Source organism: Aphidius gifuensis, linkage group LG4, assembly GCF_014905175.1.
Source record: "Aphidius gifuensis isolate YNYX2018 linkage group LG4, ASM1490517v1, whole genome shotgun sequence".
Classification (NCBI taxonomy): domain Eukaryota; kingdom Metazoa; phylum Arthropoda; class Insecta; order Hymenoptera; family Braconidae; genus Aphidius; species Aphidius gifuensis.
In genome coordinates this window covers 22,266,270-22,290,479 of record NC_057791.1, presented here as the reverse complement: position 1 = coordinate 22,290,479, position 24,210 = coordinate 22,266,270, and the positions used below count along the sequence as shown (strand labels likewise).

Below are 24,210 nucleotides of genomic sequence, written 5' to 3'. Positions count from 1 at the left end.
AGAGAAAAAAAAAATATATATAAAAAATAAATAATAAAAAGTATTATATTATTTTTTATATTTTATGCGGATCTTCTTTGGCTATTGCTGTTGCAATCACGTCACAGGTACAACTAATTCTCATTCTCATCTTTCATCACAATAACATTCCCAGAGGGCTCACACCTTTATGATAAATCTTTGAATATATATAATTCAACAAATGCCATTTAAACCAAGAATGTATCATCAACATTCATATTATTTTTTTTTTTTTTCATTTTTTATGCTTAATTCACTTGTCATTCAAGCAATCGCATTTCAAATATTAAATCATCTATGGAGGTCTAGTTATATGTACATTAAATTTACAAAATATAATATACACAAAATTTTTTTTAGACCTTTTTATTCTCTTAAAATTATAATAAAAATATAAAATAACATAAAAATTGAATTAGCGATACGAAAACTCGGCAATTTTAATCAAAAGAATATTTTTTAACCAAATATATATAAAAAAAAAAAAATGTGGTAATAAAGCTTAAAGTGATTGTAAAGGTCCTGAATTTTATGTCTTTTACAAATTTCTTTTTTTTTTGATTTTGTTGCCTTCTGAATCCACAAAATCATCTGGTCTATATAGTGTGGCATAAATTGGTTTTTGCTTAAAAGTTGGGTATAGATGTTAAGTACATCTCGTAAAAATTCCATTGAACCAGCCTCATTTTGCGAGTGTTTGTACTGGTTGTTTGATTGTATAACAGGCGGAGCTTGATTATAAAGACTCCACCTTTTATACAAGCGCAACCCACATTTATAACTTTGATGTATACCGTCAGGTGTCCCCCTCTTTTACGATATACCATTTATTTACCACCGTCAAAAGGCTATAGCTTGGATGAACGAGGGTAGGCGTTTGCACTGACTGGAAACGAGAGATCGGTTCAAACCGTTTTTAGTCACTGTCTAAGACTGGTGTGTTTCTCTCTGTTACGTCAACATTTTATACATTTAATACCGGCTCAATATTTTATCTCAATTGTCATCGAGTTTTTCTATTTTTTTTTTTTTTTATAAATAATAATATAAAGTTTATTTTTCAAATTTTAAAATAACAAATACAAGTGATTTCTATACGAGAGGATATATATTTAATCAAGTGAAGTTGAAGGACATCAATTGTGTCTAATAATTGTGAAAATTAAAAAAAAAAAAAAAACCAGGATATTCATTATTAATTATTAGTTTTATGACAATTTTTTTTTATGTCTAATTAATTGGCGTTTAATCATGAAACACGGTGTTGTAATAATTTAATTTAATTTTTATTTATTTATGATTTATATTAACAAGTGAAAAAAAAAAAAATTGTTAATGTGTTTAGTATATAATGTGGGTATACCGGTTTTTCCATATGGATCAATAGTGTTAAATTGAAAAAAGTGTTTACTCGATAATTACATCTAGACTAAGTTAATAATATAAATTTATAAAAAAAAAAAAAGCATAAACAATGCATATAGAATAATCAAGCGACGGTATTTTAATCCAGTTGAAAAAATAAATAAATTAAAGAAAAATAAAAAAAAAATATCTATATGACACTTGTGAGTATAAGTAATATTTATAATCAATTACCAGAATTTGGTATTGGTATGTGTACAACTGAAATGACTGAAGGCTATACAATGTCACCATCAACAGCCTCATCAAGTGGTACAATTATTGGCTGTATTGGATCACCATCAATACGTATGACACCATCAAGAAATTCACCAGGTCGTGCACGTGAAACACGTGATGACAATGACGATGATGATGATGATGATGGTGAAATATCAGTTGGTTGTCCAAGTCCATTACCACTTGTTGTCTCAACTAGTCCTCAACAAATTAATCATAGTAATAATAATAATAGCAGTACTAATAATAATAATAATAATAACATTAATAATAATAGTATAAATAATGGTGAAAATAATGATGATGATGAAGATGAGGAAGATGACGTTGACGATGATGAAAGAATTTGTTTATCAAGAGATGAGTGTAGTGAAAGACTTAGTCAAAAAAGTTACAATGATGATGATGAAAGATATTCAAGAGATGATGAATATGTTAATAGAAGAATACGTAGACGTAGTGAAATGACAAATTTATGTGATGATGATGATGACAATAATGATGATGATGATGATAATTCTACTGATGACAATAACTCAAGAAAAAAAAAATGTGGTGATGATTATTTTAAACCATTAAAAAAATTAAAAATGGCACCAATACAACAATCAGATAATAATAAAGATGATAGAGAACGTGATATAAATGTTGAACGTGGTGTTAAATCATTTGATATTAGTGAATTATTATCACACAGACCAAAAGCTAACAATAAAATTGTACGTCCATGGGATACTGTTGAAACAACACACAATCAAAGACATAATAGTATTAATAATAATCAGCTGCAACATCAACATCATCACCATCATCAACAACAACATCATATACATCATACATCACCACATTCAACACCAAGAGATTTATCATTAATGGGTATGTCACTGGCATCAATGTCAGGATCAATGAGTGAACCACCATTAAGTAGTTCATCATCATCTGGAAGAAGTTCTGTATCTGATTCTGGTAGTCCAGATCCACTTGGTCATCATCATCATTTACATCTTCATCATCAACAACAACAACAACAACATCATACGTCATTACATCATGGTTTACATCATGGTATTCATCATCCAGCAATGCAACAACAATTTAAACGTAAATCATCATCATCACAACAACATAATCATCAAAATAGTCAAAATGGAAAAAGAAGTACAGGTCAAGGAAGTCCTCTTGATGCACTATTGCACATGACAAGCAAAACCTTCGATGCTGGTGAACACAGTCAAGGTAAATATAACTTACATTGTCTTTTAAATTGTCAACAATTTTATTTTTTTTTTTTTTTAACTATTACTTATTATTTTATTATTTCTTTTATGATTTTTTTTTTTTTTTTTTTTGTCATTTAATTCCGGCAATTCTTAATCACGCTACATTGTATAACAAGAATATAAAATTAAATTGTTTTAAATTATTAGATGAAAACAAAAAATTTGTTGTTAATAATAGATGAGAGAGTTATCATTTGTAAATTGTTGTATAGTTTGTATGTTATTTTAGTAATATGTCGTAAGCGTTAAAGAGTACCTTGTCAAATTACAAGTATGATTATACTAGCTTGTTATTATTTTTGTTGTCAATATGACAAACGTAAAATATCAAAAAAAATATTAATTATAAATTGTTGATAATCATGGTTAATTTATTTTTTTTAATTTTTATTGATGATGGGGAGAGACTTTAGAATGATGTACGTGTCAACTTATAATTTTTAATTTGAAATAAATTTTTATTGTCAAGGTATATTATGAAAATTGTATATATTCTTTGTGTGTATGTATAAATTCTATACATACTTAATTGGTTGATAGTAATATTCTCTGATGCATTAACCAACAAACAAAACTATCGATGCATTTTAAAAATCTTCGCAACTACTTTTATTATTATTATTTTTTTTTTTCATTTCATTGAGTTTTAACATTTTTTTTTCAAATTATTTATGCTTTTTTTTCTTTGTAGATTTAAAAAAAAAATTTGAAAATTATCTTGTTTATACCTAGACCGACTATTTCGGCAAGCCAAAGAACGAAAAAAAAAAAAAAAAAAAAGTAATAAAATTTAATTTTCTGTAATGCACCTTTTTAAATTTTTATTTAACATGGTTTTAACGGAAAATTCTTGAGGTGTCCTTTGAAGATATTATGTAATTCATTAAAGAAAAATAAAAATTTCCTTTTAACATGTTTTTTTTTTTTTTTTTTTACTACTACTATCTTTCGACCTTCGAAATTTGGATTTTTAGAGAAATTTATTTTTCAAACGGACTCTACAACATTGACCTTTTTCGTACCTTTTTTTTTTTTGCTTAAAAATTTTAACGACTATACAACGGTTGTTAAAATCATGCGTAACCAAAGTTTAGATTTTCTTTTAAATAAAAAAAAAAATAAAGGTACACGTTTTAGTCCTTGAAATAAAATTTTAGCATCCCCATTTTTGCCGCAACGTTATTAACAAAAAGTCCCAGTAAGCACTTTTTTTTTATTTTTTTTTTTTTTTCATTTTTAAAATTGTTTTTTTTTCTTATTGGATTTTGGGGCCATTATTGGAGCTGTTCGAACCAGTCTATTATGCTTCTGAATTACTCTCGTTCAAGCCAAATTGGTAACGCCGGAGGACGCGCACATGAAACACGGTGTAAACTGTTCCTCACTAAATCGACCAAATGAAATTGGATCTGATTTTTTTTTTCTCATTTCATTATACATTAATCATACAACAAAAAAAAAAACAATAAATAATTTTCATTTAATTATTCAAGTAAATTTATCCATTTTTCAAATAAACATAAATTTTTTTTTTAATACAAAAAAAAATATTAATAATCATAAAATTTATCAAAGAAAAATTTTAAAAACCCACGTGTAATTTTAGGCCTACGTACGTTTTCATAAGAAGTAATTTATTACGTGTAGCTGTGTGCCCTGCATATGTTCTTATTAGCATATAGCGTGATACAAACACTGTATTTTATTTTTACAATTTCTTGGATCTTTGGTGTATATAAGTTGTTCAACATCCGACGGGTCAACGTCAATATATGAACACTAATTTTTTCTTTACTTATTTTCAATTTTTTTTTATTTCATTTTGTTCTTTTTTTTTTGTTCATTTTTTTTGCATATAAAAAATTGTAACGACATAAGAAAGTCATTTTTTTTTTATTTTTTTATTTTTCTTGTTATTGAAAATGAACATTATTCACCCTTTAATAAAAAAAAATATAAATGATAATAAAAACTTCATACTGGTTTCTTGAATTTTTTACGTAAAAATATATATTAAAGAGACCGACGGCGTCTGCAGCAGTGTACTTCTTTTCAGTTTGCATTGCGCAATGACACACCATATGTAAGACAAACGGATGAATATTAAGTGGCAAAAAAATAAAAAAAAAAAACTTTATGTATATAATAACAATAATAACGAGACAGCAATTTAATATCTATTAATTTTTTTTTGTTAAAAAATATAATAAAAATTGAGTGAGCAAAAAAATAAAAAAACAATGGAAATGAAAAGTTGTCACGAATGTATTTATGATATAATTATAATACAATGTGTCAGTTAATGAATATATATTTATTTATAAATTCATTATTATTATTTAGATAAATAAAAAAATATATTTTTCATTTTTATTGATACAATCATCAAATAAAAATATTCAGAAGTTCACACGCGGTATAATCATCAGAAATAAATTGTTGTTCAGCTTGAGAAAATCAAATTGTAATATTATTTTATACGTGTTCCATTATGTGAATATATTTCAAGGGATTCAAATTAGATTAGGCATAATGTAGTCAGTAAACTGAATAATAAAAATAACAAAAAAAAAAAATTGTTTTTATATATAGATGGCTTTGGGGTTGAAAGTAAAGTTGGCGGTATCGTAAGAAATTTTTTTTTGATTGAACGATGACTATAACCCTCATTGGATATGAGATCAAGTTTTTTTTTTTTTTTTTAATTTTTTATCTTTCATTCTGTCTTTCTTGGCACACGGTAGCCTCACGTATTGGCAATTTACTTCTGATTATTATGCTCTATACTTACGCGCTCAGGATAAATGTATTTTTTTTTTTTTAAATTTTTTTTTCCTTTTTTTTTTTCAATATATATATATAAAATATTATATCGCTTTGATGTATCTTCTGACGGTCATTTCTTGGCCAATTCAATTTAAGATAAATCCAATCAATCAAATTTATATTCATTTTTTTTTTTAATTTGATATTTAATTTTTTATTTATTAGTTTTTTTTTGAAAATTATTATCTCTTTTTTCTCTCTTATCATTCTTGGAAAATTATCAAGTTTAATAATATTTATAAATTTATTAATTTTAGATAATTCAATATAATTATATATTTTTATTTTTTTAAAAAAGAAAATATATGAGATTTTTGGCGCGACAAATAAGGGAGGGCTAAGAGCCTTGAGGATACTCGAATTTCCAGCCTCTGAAAATTAAGAGGGCTTGTTCTGGCGTTTAGGTCAAGATGTTGTGACAGTTTAATCTACAAACAAACTTCACTTCAACACACACACACTCCAAATAGACTTATACTCAAAAAAAAAAAAAAAAGCAAAAATTTTCCAATGTATAACCACCCGCTGGTTTTCAAGTGACCCACAAAACGTCTGGAAGTAGCTGATATATTCTTTTTTTTTTTTTTTCTCATGTCTTAGGTTACAAGAAAAAAAACTATTTGAAAATTTATTCTTTCCTCATTTTTTATTAAAAAAAAAAGCAGCTAGAAGAGCAAGTGAAGTTAAAAATTTAATAGTCCTTGATAAAACTTTCTTTTTTTTTTTCGACTTCAATGAAATCTATTACTGTATACTATTGCTTTACATATATATAAATTATTTAATTTTTTTTTTCGTTTTTTAATTCGTGACGACGACAAATGGCAAACGATTACTGCGAAAAATTTGGTTGAATTACTTAGATAAGCAAAAGACATATGAAAAAAGAGAAAAAAAAAAAATTTTTATATAAAGAATCCCTATTGCGGCAAATAATTCTCAATTAGTCGTAAATCGTATGGCTGACTAAGTCGTATTTATGTCGGGTTTAGCTTAGTGCACGACTAACGGATTTATATTGGATGGCGTAGGGTGATTTATGTCGACAATCGTTCTCACTTTGTACTCCAATCGAGACACAAACATAAATACAAAAAAATTTTTGACTATTGCCAATTGTCAAAGGACCACAAATGAAATAAGAAATCACTTTTCTATACGTAATAATATCAGTGTTTATACTCATGATAATATAAACATGCTGAAACAATAAATAAAAATAAATACAAAAATTTTTGTAATATGTGTGACCACCCTCGAAGGACAAATATATAAATTTGATACGGATTAAATTTTGAAATTGGCCTCCAGGGTAAGATTATCATCTGTCAACGATTTTTTTTTTCTTTCGAATAACCAACACATTGGGTGGTAAATAAAATATATTTTGATTTATTTATTTTATCAATTTACATGTGAAAAATATTATTCAATTTGCAGCTAGTATTAATTACTCGATGAAAAAAAAATAATGAAAAAAAGAAAATACAAATTTATTAGTTGAAAAAATTAATTACTACAAGAAAAATATAAAATTGATAAATAAAAATAAATGAAAATACAAAATTAAGAGTATTGATATGTAAAAAAAAATAATATACAAAATTTCAGTGAAAAAGAAAATTGATTGGTTCGCACCTTTGAGTCGAGACCCTATTATTCTTTCATTGGGTCGGTCAGAGAATTGCAGGCTTCTTGAGGCGATTAGTTTTTATGACTTTTAGATTTAGCTCAACCGTAAAGTCTGAACAGTAAAAAAAAAAAAAAAGAATTTAATAATAAAAAAAATAATATATAGGCAAAAGAAGGCGGTAGATAGACCTAGTTTGTCATACTTGTATTTTGTTAAATTAATTTTTTTATTTTTTCATTTCCTAGAAGATGTATAATAAGTCATGCAATTGACATATGTCCTCATATATATTTTTGTAATTTAAATAAACACATATTATTTAAATTGTATATACATTGAAATTTGAATGAAGATTGACTTTCGATTTTTATTATATATTTTTTTTTTTTGTCATTCACCATTGTATTGCTTTATTACATGTTTTTTTTTACTGAAATAAAATTTTACAAAAATACAAATTTAAAATGTATAAAGAGAAGAAGAATGAGACATACAAAAGAGAATAACCACATAATGTGATATGCGTGCGTGATGCATTTAAAGGACTATGCATTTAGTCAATTTTTTTTTATCTTTTTTATTTATCCTCCTCTTCTTCTACAGCAAAAAAAAAAAAAAAATTGTTGTGTGATGCTTTTAAAAAATAAAAAAAAAAAAAAAAAGAGGCAAATAGAGGGTTTTTATGTGTATATTGAGAGTGAATAGAGCTATAAAGGTTTATGGCTCTGTTTCACCATTGTTTCGTTAGAATTTGAAACTTCCGTTTCAAAGACAGCCGCATATTCAAGACAGACATGCGGTTTTGGTAATGGAAGATATAGGTATACACCAACATAACAGGTCAACATTAAAATAAAAAATATAAAATTAAGGATGAAAAGAGAAGAACCGCAGTCAGTGCGAGGATCAGAGAAGTCTTTTATTCGATGACTACCTATATATTCTAATTGCAACTAAAAAACAGTGATAAAAAAATAACAATAATATGATAATAAAAATAGATAAAAAATATACAATAATATGATAATACAAAATAAAATAGCAACATGCAAAATAATATAATATAAGGGTGACAGAGTATATACAAAATAAAATAAAAGAGGGAGGTGTACCTGTCCACTTTTCACATGCAAATCACAGTAGATGAAGAACGTGTTGGTCAGACGAACATTAACAAAAATATATATTTATATACATTTGTGCTTTATGACAGTGCTAATTGCCAAGAACGTTAAGAAAAAAAAAAAACAACCATTTAAACTCTTAAATATAATAACTTTATTAAATTTATTCAAAAAAAAAAAAATTAAAAATACCAAAGTTGAGAGAGAGAGAGAGGTGTTAATGAAAATGAGTGAATATGCTCTTTGAATGACATCTAATCTGTATTTCTTTTTGGCCATTGAATTGTATATTATTTTATATTATTTTTTATATTTTTAATTTTTTTTTTTTTTCTATAAATAGGTATCGCGCGTGCTAACTAAACTAGACGGCTGCTGCACGCGATATGTACACGGTGTTAGTTAGGGTTTTAACTCTGCAATTCGGTTAAGAACTGATGGGAATTGTTGGTTGATGGAAAGAGAGAGAAAGAGAGAGAAATAAAAAAGTTTATAAAAAGAAGGGGAAACGTGCTTTAATCGATTCATAGTAATTAGCACTGGCCTCAAACAATGACGAGACATTCACGCGGCCATATTTGTTCTAGATCGATGTCTTGCAAACCTACACCACCCTATTGTTGTCTGTTTTTTAAAACTGTTTTTTATTTTTTATATAACTTTTTATGAAGCTCGTATTATTGTTTTTAATGTAGATTTTATTTTAATTTATTTTAACATGATTAATTAGTTGTTGCTGACTAAATTAACAACACTATTATCTTTTTTTTTAATTTATTTTTTGTTGTTGTTGTTGTTGTTGGCGGTTTGAAGTAGTAGTAATTATTCAATTTTGTTTAAACGTGTAAATAAAATAGCTATGATTTTTTAAATATAAAAAAAATGATGGAGAAAAAAAATAGTTATGCAAAGTATCTTGAGTTGTTTTGTTGCTGAGGTTATATTCATGTTCGATATGGGTTGTATGATGCGTCAAATGAAAATTGACGTGAATAATACTATAACGGAAATTAATAATACACAAGGTAGATAGTCTCACGGGTTATAAGTATTACTTTTGTTTTGTAAAATACATATAAATTTTTACTATAATTTTTATCGATAATAGAAAATACATTTAAAAAATATTAAGTTGATTAAAAAGTTAATTTTAATTTAATTTTTATTTTTTTACTAGTATGTATATTGTATATGAGCTATAAAAATCATAATATTTTTTAATTCTCAATCATGTTTTTTGATTATTAAAATTCTTTTATAATTCATTTGTGTTTTTTAATTTAATTTTTTTTTTTTTTTAAGTAATAAAGTTTGAGCTCATTGCTTCTGTTTTTTTAAAATTCAAGCAATAATATAACCTGCTTGTCGATTAGTAAATGTAATTGGCCAATTAGGATCTGTTGAACGTTGCCTGAAATGGTTGAACGTTTTTTTGATTTTGCGATAGCTAATTGACCCAACCAAAGCGACTATGAGAATCTTGAAGAAAGAATTAATGGATGATGAGGAAGAAGAAAAATAAAAAGGTGATGGTCTCATATAGAATAAAAAATATAAAAAAATCATCAGCACTTTTAAAAATTTTGTGAGATGAGAGCCGATGAAAATAATGAAGGTGAACGAAAGGACTGGTTAACCTGAGTCGTTAACTCCGCACAGTCAAGACACCAGAAGAAAAAAAATAAAAAACATTCATATCTTACAGTTTTACGCAACTGTCTTTGTTAAGACAATAACCCTAATAATTCAAAAAAAAAAAAAAAATAAACAACAACAAAAAGTAAAAATCCATTATAATTTTATAAATAAAATTAAGATTAAAAAAAAAATATATTAAAAATTAACAAAGCATGCAAAAGTATCTTAATATTAATTACAAAAATTTATTATTCTGCAAGATAATAAACATTTAAAACAATTGCATATATTTTTCGTGCAAAAAAAACATTCAATTAAAATTATGTTTATATTTTTTTATTCATGCAAGATGACTGTTGATGATTATGTGAATTAATTTGTAAAAAAAAAAAAAATCAGTGGGGTTAACGAGGCTTCCTTGGCATCATGCATCGTATTAAACCTAACGAGAGATATCGAACCATCATAAATGAATATATAACAATAAGGGATGCATCGAATTTCAGCCCCTATTTAAACCAAGACAGTGTAAACCAAACTATTTATATACATGTATACATGTGGAGTATAGCCAAGCTTACGTTTACCTTCTCTTCAACATTTACCATGGATAACAGGCCAAAGGGAAAATTCACCTCGTGTAATAGATGCGAAAAAAGAAAAAAAAAAAAAATAAAACAAGCTACACTATCTATAGACGAGCTTGTCGAATATCAAGTGAAGGTAAAATTCACAAAGTATTATTCGTAAAACCAGCACACACGATCCTCATTATCCAACAAATATTATTTTATAATATATAAAATCATCTACATATATAAAATATTATATTCGCAAAATCCGTCTATAAAAATGATCGTTATCATCATCGTGTTTTCTCAACATTTCATGTACTCATCAACCCTCATATTCCCTTTTTTTTTATTTTTTAACTTTTCATTATTATTAATTTACAAATTGCACTTGTTTGTAAATTTTTATTTTTTATATAAAATATATAAAATTATATATAATTTTATATTTATTTATTTTACATGAAAAATAAAAAAATAAAAGGTAAATTTTAAAAATAGTTAAATGGTATTTTTAATATTAGAAATATATTATTTATATATAAAATATAAAAATTTTTAATTATATAAAAATAAATTTAAAATTTTATATGCTATTTCTTCATATTGAAATAAATTCTATGAGTTTCATTTCACCGTTGAATGCAGTTTAATAGTCTGTGTCAATTCAATCAACTCAAATAGATATTATTTATATTAACGTCATAAATTATGGAATATATAACCGCATGTACCAACTGGTAAAATGTATAGGTCAAGTTCTTCCGGATTCGTTAGTGAAAAAAATAAAAAATAAATAAATAAATTGTTTGTTGAAAATATGACGATGACGTTGGTAGTGTGCGGTATTTTTTCTTTGCCATATCGATCGATGCGAATATTATAACAAACATGCGGTATCATATATCGTCTGTATGATTGTAAAAAAAAAGAAAAAACCAACTTATTTATATACACCGACAACACATGGACATATTTATGTACAGTATTTTTATTCATCAAGTTTGTGAATGTGTGTGAGTCGGTGTAATCGCGAGTCAACTAAATGGTAAATCGGATGGAAAATGGAAAAGCCAGAAAGACAATAGTGTAGGGTCATTTGACAAATGGTGAACATTGTTGGCACGTTGGTATTTTTCACACTTGTGCCTCCGAAAAATATATACACCAAAGATAAAATTCACCCTTATTTTACTGGTCATAACAATCTCAAAACTTTCCGACGGAAAATAAACTTCAAATCATAAAAAAAATTCCAACCATTTTATTTTATTTTTTTTGTTTAATAAATACCAATAGAAAGATCAATATTTATGTCAGATTATCGATAATTTTATTATAAAATTTATCTATTGAAAATTTGTGATTGGAATTTTTTACAATAGAATAAAATTGATAATGGTCATTGTGTGTCTCAAGAGCCATCAAGAAAATCTATCGACATTGCTAAGATTTTATTTACCGAAAAAAAAATAAAAAAAAGTGGTTGAGAACATAAATTGGTCCATTTATTTTAATAGACACAACCACGTACACTATTTTTTTTTCATGTTTATTTTTTTTTTTCTGGTAGACGATAAAAAAGAGTGTATATTTTTTCATGTTTAGTATATCCCTTACACATATTTAATGAGTGTCATTGTAAACGTAAAATTGATAAATTCTCCCTGATGAATGAATAACAAAAAAAATAAATGAGGGATTATTTTGTATGTGGATTTTTTTCTTCTTTTTGATTATTATATTTTGATACAACCCCTGATTTTTGCTACTTCAGTAAGCATCGAATAACTTCCGTTACAAATCGGATATACATTTTGGAATTTACTCAGAGCATTAACCCTGAGTTAAGTAAAAAAAAAAAAATAATTTTACCAGATTCTTCGTGTCATGTTGGGTTAGAAATCACGCCTGAAGGGTGGCTGATGTTGTTTCAAGGGGATCTATATCATACAGGGATTTTCATATGAAATAGAATTAAGACCATGAAGAAAAAATAAAAAAAAAAAACATGCGACAATGAGCTGGGATAAACGTAAATGGTATAAAGTGAATGGATCATTCACTTTACGACCGATTAAGTTTGCAATTTGTTGAAGATTCAGAGTATCAGCCACCTGCAGTTTATGGCTTATTGTAATTGCACATTATTCTTTATTTTTTTTTATTTTAAACATCAACAACTGTGTCATTACTTTATTAGTAATGGGAAAAAAAAAATTGAATAAACAATAAATTATTAATCACAATTATTTACGAAACGAAAAATGAAATTTTTTTTTTTTTTTTTTGTGGATGAATGTTGTTCAAGATGATCTGTCAGCATTGTAATTTTACAAGACGATCATCAGAATTTTAAAGGTACTTGAGTGGGAGGAGTTCTGTTTTTAATCACAAAAGATAAGTTAAGTCAACCGGCGCTTTTGAACTTTAATATATCTTCAATTCGTAAATGGCGTCTGTTAATATTACCGTAAATATATTTTCGGCATCAAACATAATTACATCTGTATCAAAAAAAATTAAATGAAATAAAAATACATATATAAGTATGCGCATACAACATTAAATAATTTAAAAAATAAAATAATTTTATATTTTAAATATTCTGGCACGAGTTCTCAAGTGCTCTTATGACTACACGCGGGAAAACAATATTCATGACTCGTATGCCAAGGATAAAATGAGTCAAAAATTATAAAAAAAAAATTAAAAACAAAAGTATGCCATTAAATTACTATGTGCGTATATACATATTAATGCACATGGCAATGTTACAAAAGCTTTGAGCATGAAGTTCAACTAAAATTCCACAAGAAACAGATGAAATTAAGTCGTTTTACAACATTCCAAGTCTGACGAGATATTTTTGTCGCTGTATAAACTGTAAATTTACAATCTTATTTAATCTCAATATAAAATACAAGGTGTTGAGATTACAGAAAATAAAATTATATTATTATAGTTGCTTAGAGTAAAATTACATGAAAGAGTTATGCCAAGGGCAAAAAAAAAATATACAAAACAATTTCAAATGCGCGTAAGCTTTTTAGATTTTAAAGATGAGGCCACCTGCAAAAACGATACATCAAAAATATATACCGATCAGACACGCGTTTTAGCGCCTCCAGGGTGTCCAGTCTTCTGGAAATCGACACCTGCCATCATTACTAATCGCTTAAACGTATTAAGCACAATTCAAATAATAATAATAAATAAAAACAAAAAAAAAATAAATAAAATAAATCAGTTACGGATTAAAAATATGCATAGCCTAATTGTCAGAGTCATTTAATTAATTTCACAATATGAAATAAATAAATTTAATTGAATTTTTCTAGTTGACTTGATACATGTCATTAATTAATTTCAATGATGTATACATATATTTTAAGTTTTAACATCAAGGCAACAAAGTGAAATTATACATCCAATCAACGTTTGACCTAAAAAAAATTATAATAATAATTATATCAGCCCCTATTGATCACCCCCTCGCATCTAATTATCAACTATTATTTTTATATGAAATAAAAAAAAAATAATTCCACTATTTTGCAAGACAGTTATCCAGCTATTAAATTAATCATAAATATTATCATCATGATGACAATGCAGGTGTATAAATCTCTTTTTTTTTTTTTTAAATATACTATTGGTATTAATAATTACGACAATAGTGTCTTCATTTTGTTGAATTTAATAATTTAATATGCCACATATTTAAGTTCACATGGACTTTTATTGATGTATAAAAATATATAGAATATCAATCGATTCAATTATCCCTGAAACTAGGTTTATAAAACAGTCAATATTTTTTATATATAGTTTTATTTGCTATGGATGATGGGTGTAATAGTTTTCTGACATTTACACACCTTCATAAAATTTTTCATGTTCAATTATTCCATATACTGGTGGTATACCTCAACATGTGCAATAGACATCTAGACCAGTTAATTTATAACGCTTCTACCCTGTTCGATCATCCCCCACTGTAAACTTTGTACATCACTATTTTCACAAGTATACAATAAAGACCTCAATAAAAATTACATCAGTCATCAATATTCAATTAATAATTGCCAAATCCTATCTATATCAAATTCAATTTTTAAATAAAATGAGCGAATTGAATAATCATTTAGTCTCACATAACCCGCGAAAATAATTCAAATAATTTAAAATATAGGTATATTTTTTTCATATATTTTCAATTAAAAATACACGAATTGTAATATTGTTTAAAAAAAAAAATTAGATGCGACAGACCATCAGGTTCTATTTAATTTAATAATACAAGAATATATATTTTTTATGCGGTTGTTTTGTCGGACGACATAAAAAGAAATAAAAATAATAAAAAATGAATTTAAATTGAATTTGACTAATGCCTGTTGATACAGCTGTCCTGTCTCTTGAATACATAAAATTCATAAAAAAAAAAACAACTAAAACTATTACAATAAAAAAGGATTGAAAAGTAATTTTTATTTCTTTTTTATATAAATTTTTTAACTAATTAATTTTAGTTTATAAATGTCAATAAAAAAATGTTAAATAATTTTTTTAAATATAATATAATAAATGATAAATTAATAGTGATAATTAGATCTCATAATGAATTATGAAAAACACAAGGAGATATGCATGCCATTGCTAATTAGTGTATATGTCTAGTCTCAGCAATATAGTACATACAACTGAGTACATACATGTTTTGCGTCGTTAAACATCATGCTGCATGACAAATATAAAAGCCAAGAAGAAAAGCATAACTAACAGAACGGCAATTTGGCTCATGAACGACAAAAAAAAGTATGAAAAAAATAATACCATTTAATAACATTTGAAATACAAAAAAAAAAAAATAAAGTAACATAAACAGTAAAATGTCAAAGAAAAATAATAATAATAAAAAGAGGGATGATGAGGTTGAAAAGTGAGGACTTATGACATGAAAAGAAGTACATTTGTTTTATCATACTGTAACATATCGTTGTCAAAAGAAGTCTTATATAGAGTCAAACCGGACGTTAACATCAAAGAAAAAATAACACAAGTGGTGAAATACCAAAAAAATAAAAAACAAATTTAATATCGACACGCGTGTTGAAGTACAAATTAAAGTGTCACATATAAATATATATTTAATTTTTAAAGAAGGAATATTTGTAGATTTTAGAAAGTGGGTAGAACATATGCTTGTACTCTTTAATTTTCCAACTTTCCTATAATCAATGTATCATACAATACCAGCCCTTTTTAAAGTCTGTCATTTAGAACACATACAGAAGAAAAAAAGTAACGCCTTCTGTTGTATCTAGCACCTGACATATTAAACAATGAATTTCGTATAAATCGTATGCAAATATTCACATGTACATCAAGACATATAATGACAATGATTTAAAATTCTCTCATGTGTTATAATATTTGATTGAATATACCACAAAATTATATATCCTGTTTTTAAAAATATATATATGAATTTTTTATGTATGTATACCATTAATCCTTAAGATGGAACGAAAAAAATAGAATAAAAAATAAACAACGAAAGACATATTTACAATAATATTTTATTTGACATCATGGTGTGTCATGGAATGTATGAGGTGTCAAATAAAATCACTCGATTAACTGGAGAATTTAAAAATGTGGCGCTTAAAATTTAAAATGAATAATAAAAATGAGAAAAATATATTGTGGCATCCAATTGCTCGAGTGATGACACTATGACTAATGATCTAGTCGAAGGTTTTCAAAAGAAAAAAAAATATATAACTTTTTGTCATTCAACGGAATTTAATATTTTTTAAATAATTTTATATTTATTATGTTTAATTTTTCAACTAAAAAATACTCTAGTTTATATTTTTTTTTGTCATTGTTAATTTTTTTAAAATGAATTTTAAGTTTTTAACGACAGATGAAAATTAACGAGGTGACATATAGTCGTATGATAAAAATTATTAAACTGGTAGCTATTTAAAATAAAAAAAAAAAAAAATAGTTGAAAAAAAAAATATGAATTTGCATAGATGTTAATTTTTCTTTATTACTGTAATAAATATCTAAAGAAAGATATGTTGAAGATAAAATAAAAAAAAAAAAAATGGAGTAGATGAAACTGCGTGTGGTAGCCGTCTGGACTGAAGATAACATATACACACCCTTTTTTTTTTTTTTGCTTCAACAGACAATGTAAAAATATATATATGACTCTAATAAAATAAAGTCGAATATTCATGTAATCATTAGTTGAAAAAAAAATATTTAAAAACACCAAGTCTATTAGCTCAAACTCAAATACATACAGCTTGATTTCACTCTTGACACGTATTTTTCATGTCTATTATATTTTTATTATTTTTTTTCTTTGTAAAATTTAGCTTTTATTTTTTATTCTCTTCCTCTTCTTCTTCTTCTTCAACTTGCAAACTGCATATATTTTTTAAAAGATAATTAGACTAATCAGGTGCACATGGGTTGGCTCATCATCTTCTGACAATCTCAATGGCAGTCTTTGGAGCCGAAAATAGTCATTCAGTTAACTTTGCAACAGTAATATGCGACATTTGAAAAAAAAATAAATAAAAATATAATTAAATAATAAATATTAAAATCATAAATAATTCCCAGAATCCGTTAACTGTCGTACAGTAAATATATAATTGCCTGAGTAATTAATTTACCGAATCGAATTTTTTTTTTTTTCCTTTTTCCAACGACACTAATATAAAGAAGATATAAAAAAGAAAAAAAAAACAGTTATAATTTATTGAAATATATTTTTTTAATTATGATATTAAATTATACATTAATTATCGATTATTATAAATTTATAATAATAAATAACAACGAGGGAAGGATGTAGATATATATATTTTAAACACGTCAGGTGTTAAACTACAAATGAAAGCATCAAAAAAAAATAAATAAATAAAGTTGGGTCATTTGGGAAAGTCTGTTGCATCTAATCGATGTTTTACGTATAATAAATAAAAAAATATAAAATGGAAAAAAATTTATAGGACCACCTATTGGGCGTTGGAAAGCAATGTTGGTTTTCATCAAGCAACCTAACTTGTAGATGCCAGACTTTTATAAACAACATATATACTATACTATACTATATACCAGGTGGTATATACAATCACCATTTTCACCCCGGGAAGTCCTAATGAAGACGAATCTTCACGACGAAAAATGATTATCAAATTCATTTCCTGGTAATTCAATTTAAAAATAAAAATAAAAAAAATATATTTAAAAATTATGTGTGTGTATATATAATACACACAAAAGCAAAATAAAATATGATAAGAATCAATATATAAACAATGTTTTTATCATTGTGAAAAAAAAAACTAAGTGAAAAAAAAAAACGCTAATGAATATTAAGTATCATTTGTTTTATTTCCATATTTGGATTTATAACTGGACTTGTTTTTTTTTTTTAATTTTCGCGTGATCATTAATGCCGGGGAATTTACATTTGCTGACATGACGAATTTTATTACAACTAGAAATTTATCTGCGGAATGGTCTATACATAGTCAAACATATATTCAATATATTAAAAAAAAAAAAAAGTTCAAAGAACATTAACACAATCATAACATTCAAATCACATGAATTTTTCTGTTAAAAAATTATAAATAAATTTATATTATTGTTTGCTAACAACGCTTGTTCGTTAATTTATTTTTTTGTCTATTGATTGGTTGATCTCTTTATCAAAAAATAACCCCTTCGTTCCCGTCAAAAAATTATTACAATATTTTAATAAATAAAAATTGTAGATTGTCATCTTGTTCAAATAGAAATTTTCATATTAATTTAATATACTTCAGCTACAATAAAATTTATTGTCATTGGTATATAAAATAAATCAATGAATTTACATAGTCTCATTGAATATTCCATTACAATTGTTAGAATATATAGTTGATGTATAATGACAATTACATATTTACATGCAATCATAAAAGACAAGGTTAAAAAAAAATCACAAATTATTCAAACTATCTGTAGAAAAAAAAATACATATTCAAATAAATACTTGGAAATCGGATATTTAATTAATTTTAAAAAATTTTTTTTTAACTTATAAATGAAGTGCCATTAAATTTCAAGAAAACTCAGTTACTCAGCTAATAAAAATTAAACTATAAAAATATCAAGTCAATGATAAATATATTTTTTTTTTATTTTAATAGTTTCTTTTGTTTGTCTATTATAGACTCGAAGCTATTATATTTATGAGCAATATGCTAATAAAAGATTGTGACATAAATGCAATACAAGATATCAAGAAAAATAAGCAGTTTAAAATATGAAAAAATATATTTTTTAGAATATACTTTTAAGAATATAGACAGTGTAGATATAGTATGACGTTATTTGCAAAGTTTTTACAAGCAATATGTCCATTTGAAAAAAATAAAAAAAAAGGTTATTGTATTGATCAAACTGTCTAACATTAATAAAACAAAAAAAATATTCTTATAGGTTTATATACAAATTGCTATTTGACAAGACAAGTGACACGTAAATATCTCAACAGTCTATAGTACCTATTGATTTTTCAAAATAAGAATAAAATTTAATAAAAAGCATCCAACAAATAAAGACATTATACAAAATAAAATTACAGAATATGAATGAAATTTTAAGTATAACATTAAAAACAATTGAAAAAAATAAAACAAAAAAAATAAATTTATTTATATGAAGATGCAATAAATCTTGTTGGTATGCCTGTGAGGCTAAATGACTAAATAAGTGTTCCAATTTTAAAATTACCCGCTAAACGATTTGTGAACCGGCAGAAAATATATCGTTGACATGTGGCAAAAATTTTACCAACACCAAAAAATAATAATTCACGTGTATGTAATCAAAATTTAAACGAATATATGTGTGGTGTGGTGGTGGTGCCCGTGGGGGTTGGTTGTATAACATTTGATGAGAAAAAAAAAAAGGATTTTGAATGAGAAAATAAAGAAGACAGAATTTGTCTGTTTGGAGACAAATGGCTTGTCTGTCCCTTTGGGTGGCTGACAAGTCAACAGTCAGCTTCTGGCAATTTTTTATGTCTTTAAATTTTGACCAATTTATATTACACACTCAAGCCATTCAATTATTTATTTCGCATATAAAATTGTACAAAATGTAACGCGATATTTTAACGATTATCCACAAAATTATCTAATCATTTATAAATTTTTAATCACACAAATACATTGGTATTTGTATATACCAACTGCTGATTAACTTGTAACATTATTTTTCTTTTTAATTAACTATTTTTTTGTTTTAAAAAAAAAAAAAACTAGACTACACCGACAAATTATCAATGGCATTTTATGCTCGACAGATTTTGATAAATTGCCTTTCCAAGACAAGCGTAATGATTTAAAATAAAAATTAGAAAAAAAAAATTGTTGGTTATATTAGAAAATGAAATTTTAATCAGATAATTATGTTCGTCGTTGCGTTGAAATGTTGATAATCCAGTCGATATACATGTCTGTGATCATTGAATTTTATTGTCGGTGGTCTCGCGCTGCTAAGCACATCAAAAATCATTTATTTATTTATTTTTTTCTTCATTTTATTATTATAATTTTTTGTTGTTTTTTAATCTAAATACTTTTGTTTTTTTTTTATTTCTGTTAAATGTTATTTATTATTTCATTATTATTATAAATATATTGTAAAGCAAAATACTAACAAGAACCCGTTAGCAAAGTCATTTGATAATTTTTTCCTTTCTCCTATTGCATTCAACAGCGGAACAAAAATACAGAGTCTAAGTTTTCACGATATACCATTAAATTATTAATATCCTATAGAAAATTGTATAATTACTTTTTTTTATTTTTAAATATACATTTTTTTTCATCTTCAATGGATGAGAAAATAATAAATTTTAAAATATTTATATCCATTCAAGCATCTTGGTACCAAGTAATATAAATTTTTCATATTTAAATTAAATTTTTTTAATAGTTTGTGTGATTATAAATAAATAAATAAATGAATTAACTACTGCAGAGAGACACACTGTTGAAAGTCACAGTGGAATAATAGTTTTTTTTTTTTTTTAAATATTCGCGGTATCATAATGCGAGTACAGTACATTTAGTACTGTGGATTAAAATATGTACTGTGTACGATGTAATTTACTATGTATTATACAATATATATATATATATAATATGAGAGAGCACAACGAGTAGAGACTGTCGGTGAATTCGTGAACATCAAACGAATTAAATCTCCACGAAGACTTCTGACCGCAGAAACTAATATCTCAGCGCCTCCGCGAGAGAGACTCTCCCGCTTACTTGAACCACACTTAATGCGACGTGTCTATCCTTTTTTTTTTTTTTTTTTCTTTTATACTTAATTTTTTTTATACGTTTTTGTTTCTTTAATTTTTTTTTATTATTTCACCTCGTTCATCTTTTGCAGAAAAATATAAAAGACGAATTGATCTCTTGTGTATATCAAAATTTTATCTAAAAAATTATAATTGTTTCGCTTAATTTGTCTCTATGCTTTTATACCTGCTAATAGTATCGCGGCAAAATGGACGTTTCGCTGTTGATGCCGCGTATCTCTCTTTAACCCGTTCGATTATAGTCAATGCTTTTGTATGCTGAACAAAACAAAGCAATCAAAAAATTGAAAAAAAAAAAAAAAAAGAATTTACCACGGTCATATAAAAAAATAGATAGCGTGTGAGTCTCACTGATGATGTCGATGATGCATCCAACAAGAATAAAAAATGATATTCTTTATAATGGAAACAAAAAATAAATAATAATAATGATAAATTTAAAAAAAAAGTAAAATAATAATTCGTCACGCTTGGTCCTCAATCATTTGATACTTCAACGACGCTTTTAAAAAATTTTTTTTTGTCCCGAATCGTTATCCTTATTACAAGGCTCGTTTCAAATAGATCAACGGTACTAAAAATCATTTCGAAATGAAATTTTTGAGTATCAAATTATAATAATTATAAAAAAAAAAAAAAATTCCAATCAAAAAAAAAAAAAATTAAACAAAGCAGGAATTAATGAAAAATTATGTAAAAAAAAAATAATAATTAGAAACAATATATACACAATAAAAAGCACTGAAAATGAGATTGAAAAAAAAATTTAAAAAATATCGAAAATAATAATATTTAAAAAATCCACAAGAATTTAGCACCTTCCGGCGTCAAAATAAAAGGAGGACACTGGTGGTTATCCACTGATGGGTCTTGTTCTCTGACACTCTTCGTGACGTATTCTATATATATGTCTGGATATTTTTTTTATTATACATATATATATTGTATTTAATTTTTGGTGGGTTAGATTGTACGCACGCGGGTTGCGCAGGTGTGACCGATGGCGGCAGCCTTTGATCCAACAAACGACGCGGCTACTTTGTCTATAGAAACGCACACGCTATATACTCTCAACAAACTCTTTTTACTTTAACTATCTTTCTCATACACCCTTCATCATTTAGGCATTTACAACATTTTCTGTCTCATCATAACGATTATAATATTGCTCTCATGGTTATATATTTTGCGAAATAAAAGCCAATTCTTTTTTTTTTTCATAAATTTCATGTGACCAAAATGAGAAACCACACAATATTTTCCATCTATAAATGCTTTTGTTTTTTTTTTTTTTCTCTTTAATTTTTGAATACCAAAGAAACACTTATAAATGTTTTTTTTTTTCTTTTTAAATTTTTTGTATTAGAGTAGTTTTATTTTTTCATGAGATATATTTCTTACCTTTTACTTTTGGTGAAGACCCTCGGTCGCATCTTCGATAGGTATTTAGGTATTTTTTTTGTGCTGCGTCTCTGGAACGAAAGCATAATATGACATTTATGAGAAAATTTCAAATGATTTGTTACACAACTTGAATACATGATAATATTTAACAAAAAGTTATTATATAATTTAGCTTTAATAAATATCAAGTATTTTATTTTTTTATATTTTTTTATATATGTTTAATAATATGTATTTTATTTTTTTTGTTACAGAACAAGCAAATCATCTTAATTTATTCAACAATCGTCAACAGCCAAAAAAAAAACGTAAAAGCCGTACAGCATTTACAAATCAACAAATATTTGAATTAGAAAAACGTTTTTTGTATCAAAAATATTTAAGTCCAGCTGATCGTGATGAAATTGCAGCACAATTGGGTCTCAGTAATGCACAAGTGATAACATGGTTTCAAAATAGAAGAGCAAAACTTAAAAGAGATATGGAAGAATTAAAAAAAGATGTACAAACTGTTAATCCCCTGCTTGTTGCACAACATCATAAAACATTTTTAGAAAATGTACAAGATCTTGGTATTTTAAAAAAACGACCATTGCCAAACTCTATGGATGATAAATCGTAAATTAAAAATTAAAAACAAAAAATATTCAAAAATAAATTAATATAAATAAATAAATAATATTTCAATCGTTTTGTAATTTTTTTTTTTACAAAACGATTGAATAGTGATGTTAAAATAGATGGATAAAATTTCCAAGTGACAATTTTTTATTAAAATAATATTTAAAATGTATTGTTTTTTAATTTTTAAATTTGGATTTAAATAACAACAAACGAATCATGTCACATAATAAAGTCTGCACAGTCGGCTGCGCCGTTGCAGCGAGACTTAATTATTATTAAAAATTGAGGGGATTAAAATTTGTATTATAGCGTATTTATTAAAAATGAAAATATAATATTTAAGGGTATATAACGCTACCATATTTTGTTTTAAAACAATTATTAAATTATTATTATCTTTAATGTAGAAAATTTAAAATAATATATATATTAAAAGACTAATGTAAATAACCTGTAAATAATCTATTGCAAAAAAAAAAAAATTAATTAATTAGAATAATAATAACAACAACTTGTCGACAAAATATATAGTAAAAATAAAATTTAAAAAAAAATTCCAGTAAATGTATATGTAAAATTAAAATAAAAAAAGAAAAGTAAATAATTTTTTTTCGTCATTCATATTATATAGAATATAAATTAATGATAATATTAAAAAAAAAAAATTAATAGACGGGACACTGCGCAATTTATCCTAATTGTCAGTTTTATAATTAGAAAAATAAAAATATTTTTTTTTTGTTTTTATAAATAAAAAAAATGATGATGATGATGAATTTTAGTGATTTATTTTTATTGTATTGCAAAAATATACGACCTGTCGGTAAATGTACGAAAAGACTTTATATAGAATTGTGTAAAATAGTGATGAAAAAAAAAAAAATAAATAAAGAAAAAACTTATAATAATAAATGAAGATAATAACATAAAATTGACATTATTATTATTTATTCCAGTCAAAAAGAAAAAACTTCCATTTTGTGTTTGTATGAATGCGTATATTTTGAATGTCATTAAAGGTGTCATT

The 24,210-nt window shown here is 25.4% G+C and overlaps 1 protein-coding gene across 1 annotated transcript; it reads left to right on the top strand.

The window, feature by feature from the left end:
- The first annotated feature begins 891 nt into the window (after positions 1-891).
- LOC122855706 (probable serine/threonine-protein kinase DDB_G0282963) lies at positions 892-24,087 on the top strand. The gene is made up of 2 exons (XM_044157260.1): positions 892-2,901; positions 22,814-24,087. Exons 1-2 carry the CDS (start codon positions 1,581-1,583, stop codon positions 23,179-23,181), a joined length of 1,689 nt encoding a protein of 562 aa, XP_044013195.1. The 5' UTR covers positions 892-1,580; the 3' UTR covers positions 23,182-24,087.
- The last annotated feature ends 123 nt before the right edge of the window (positions 24,088-24,210 follow it).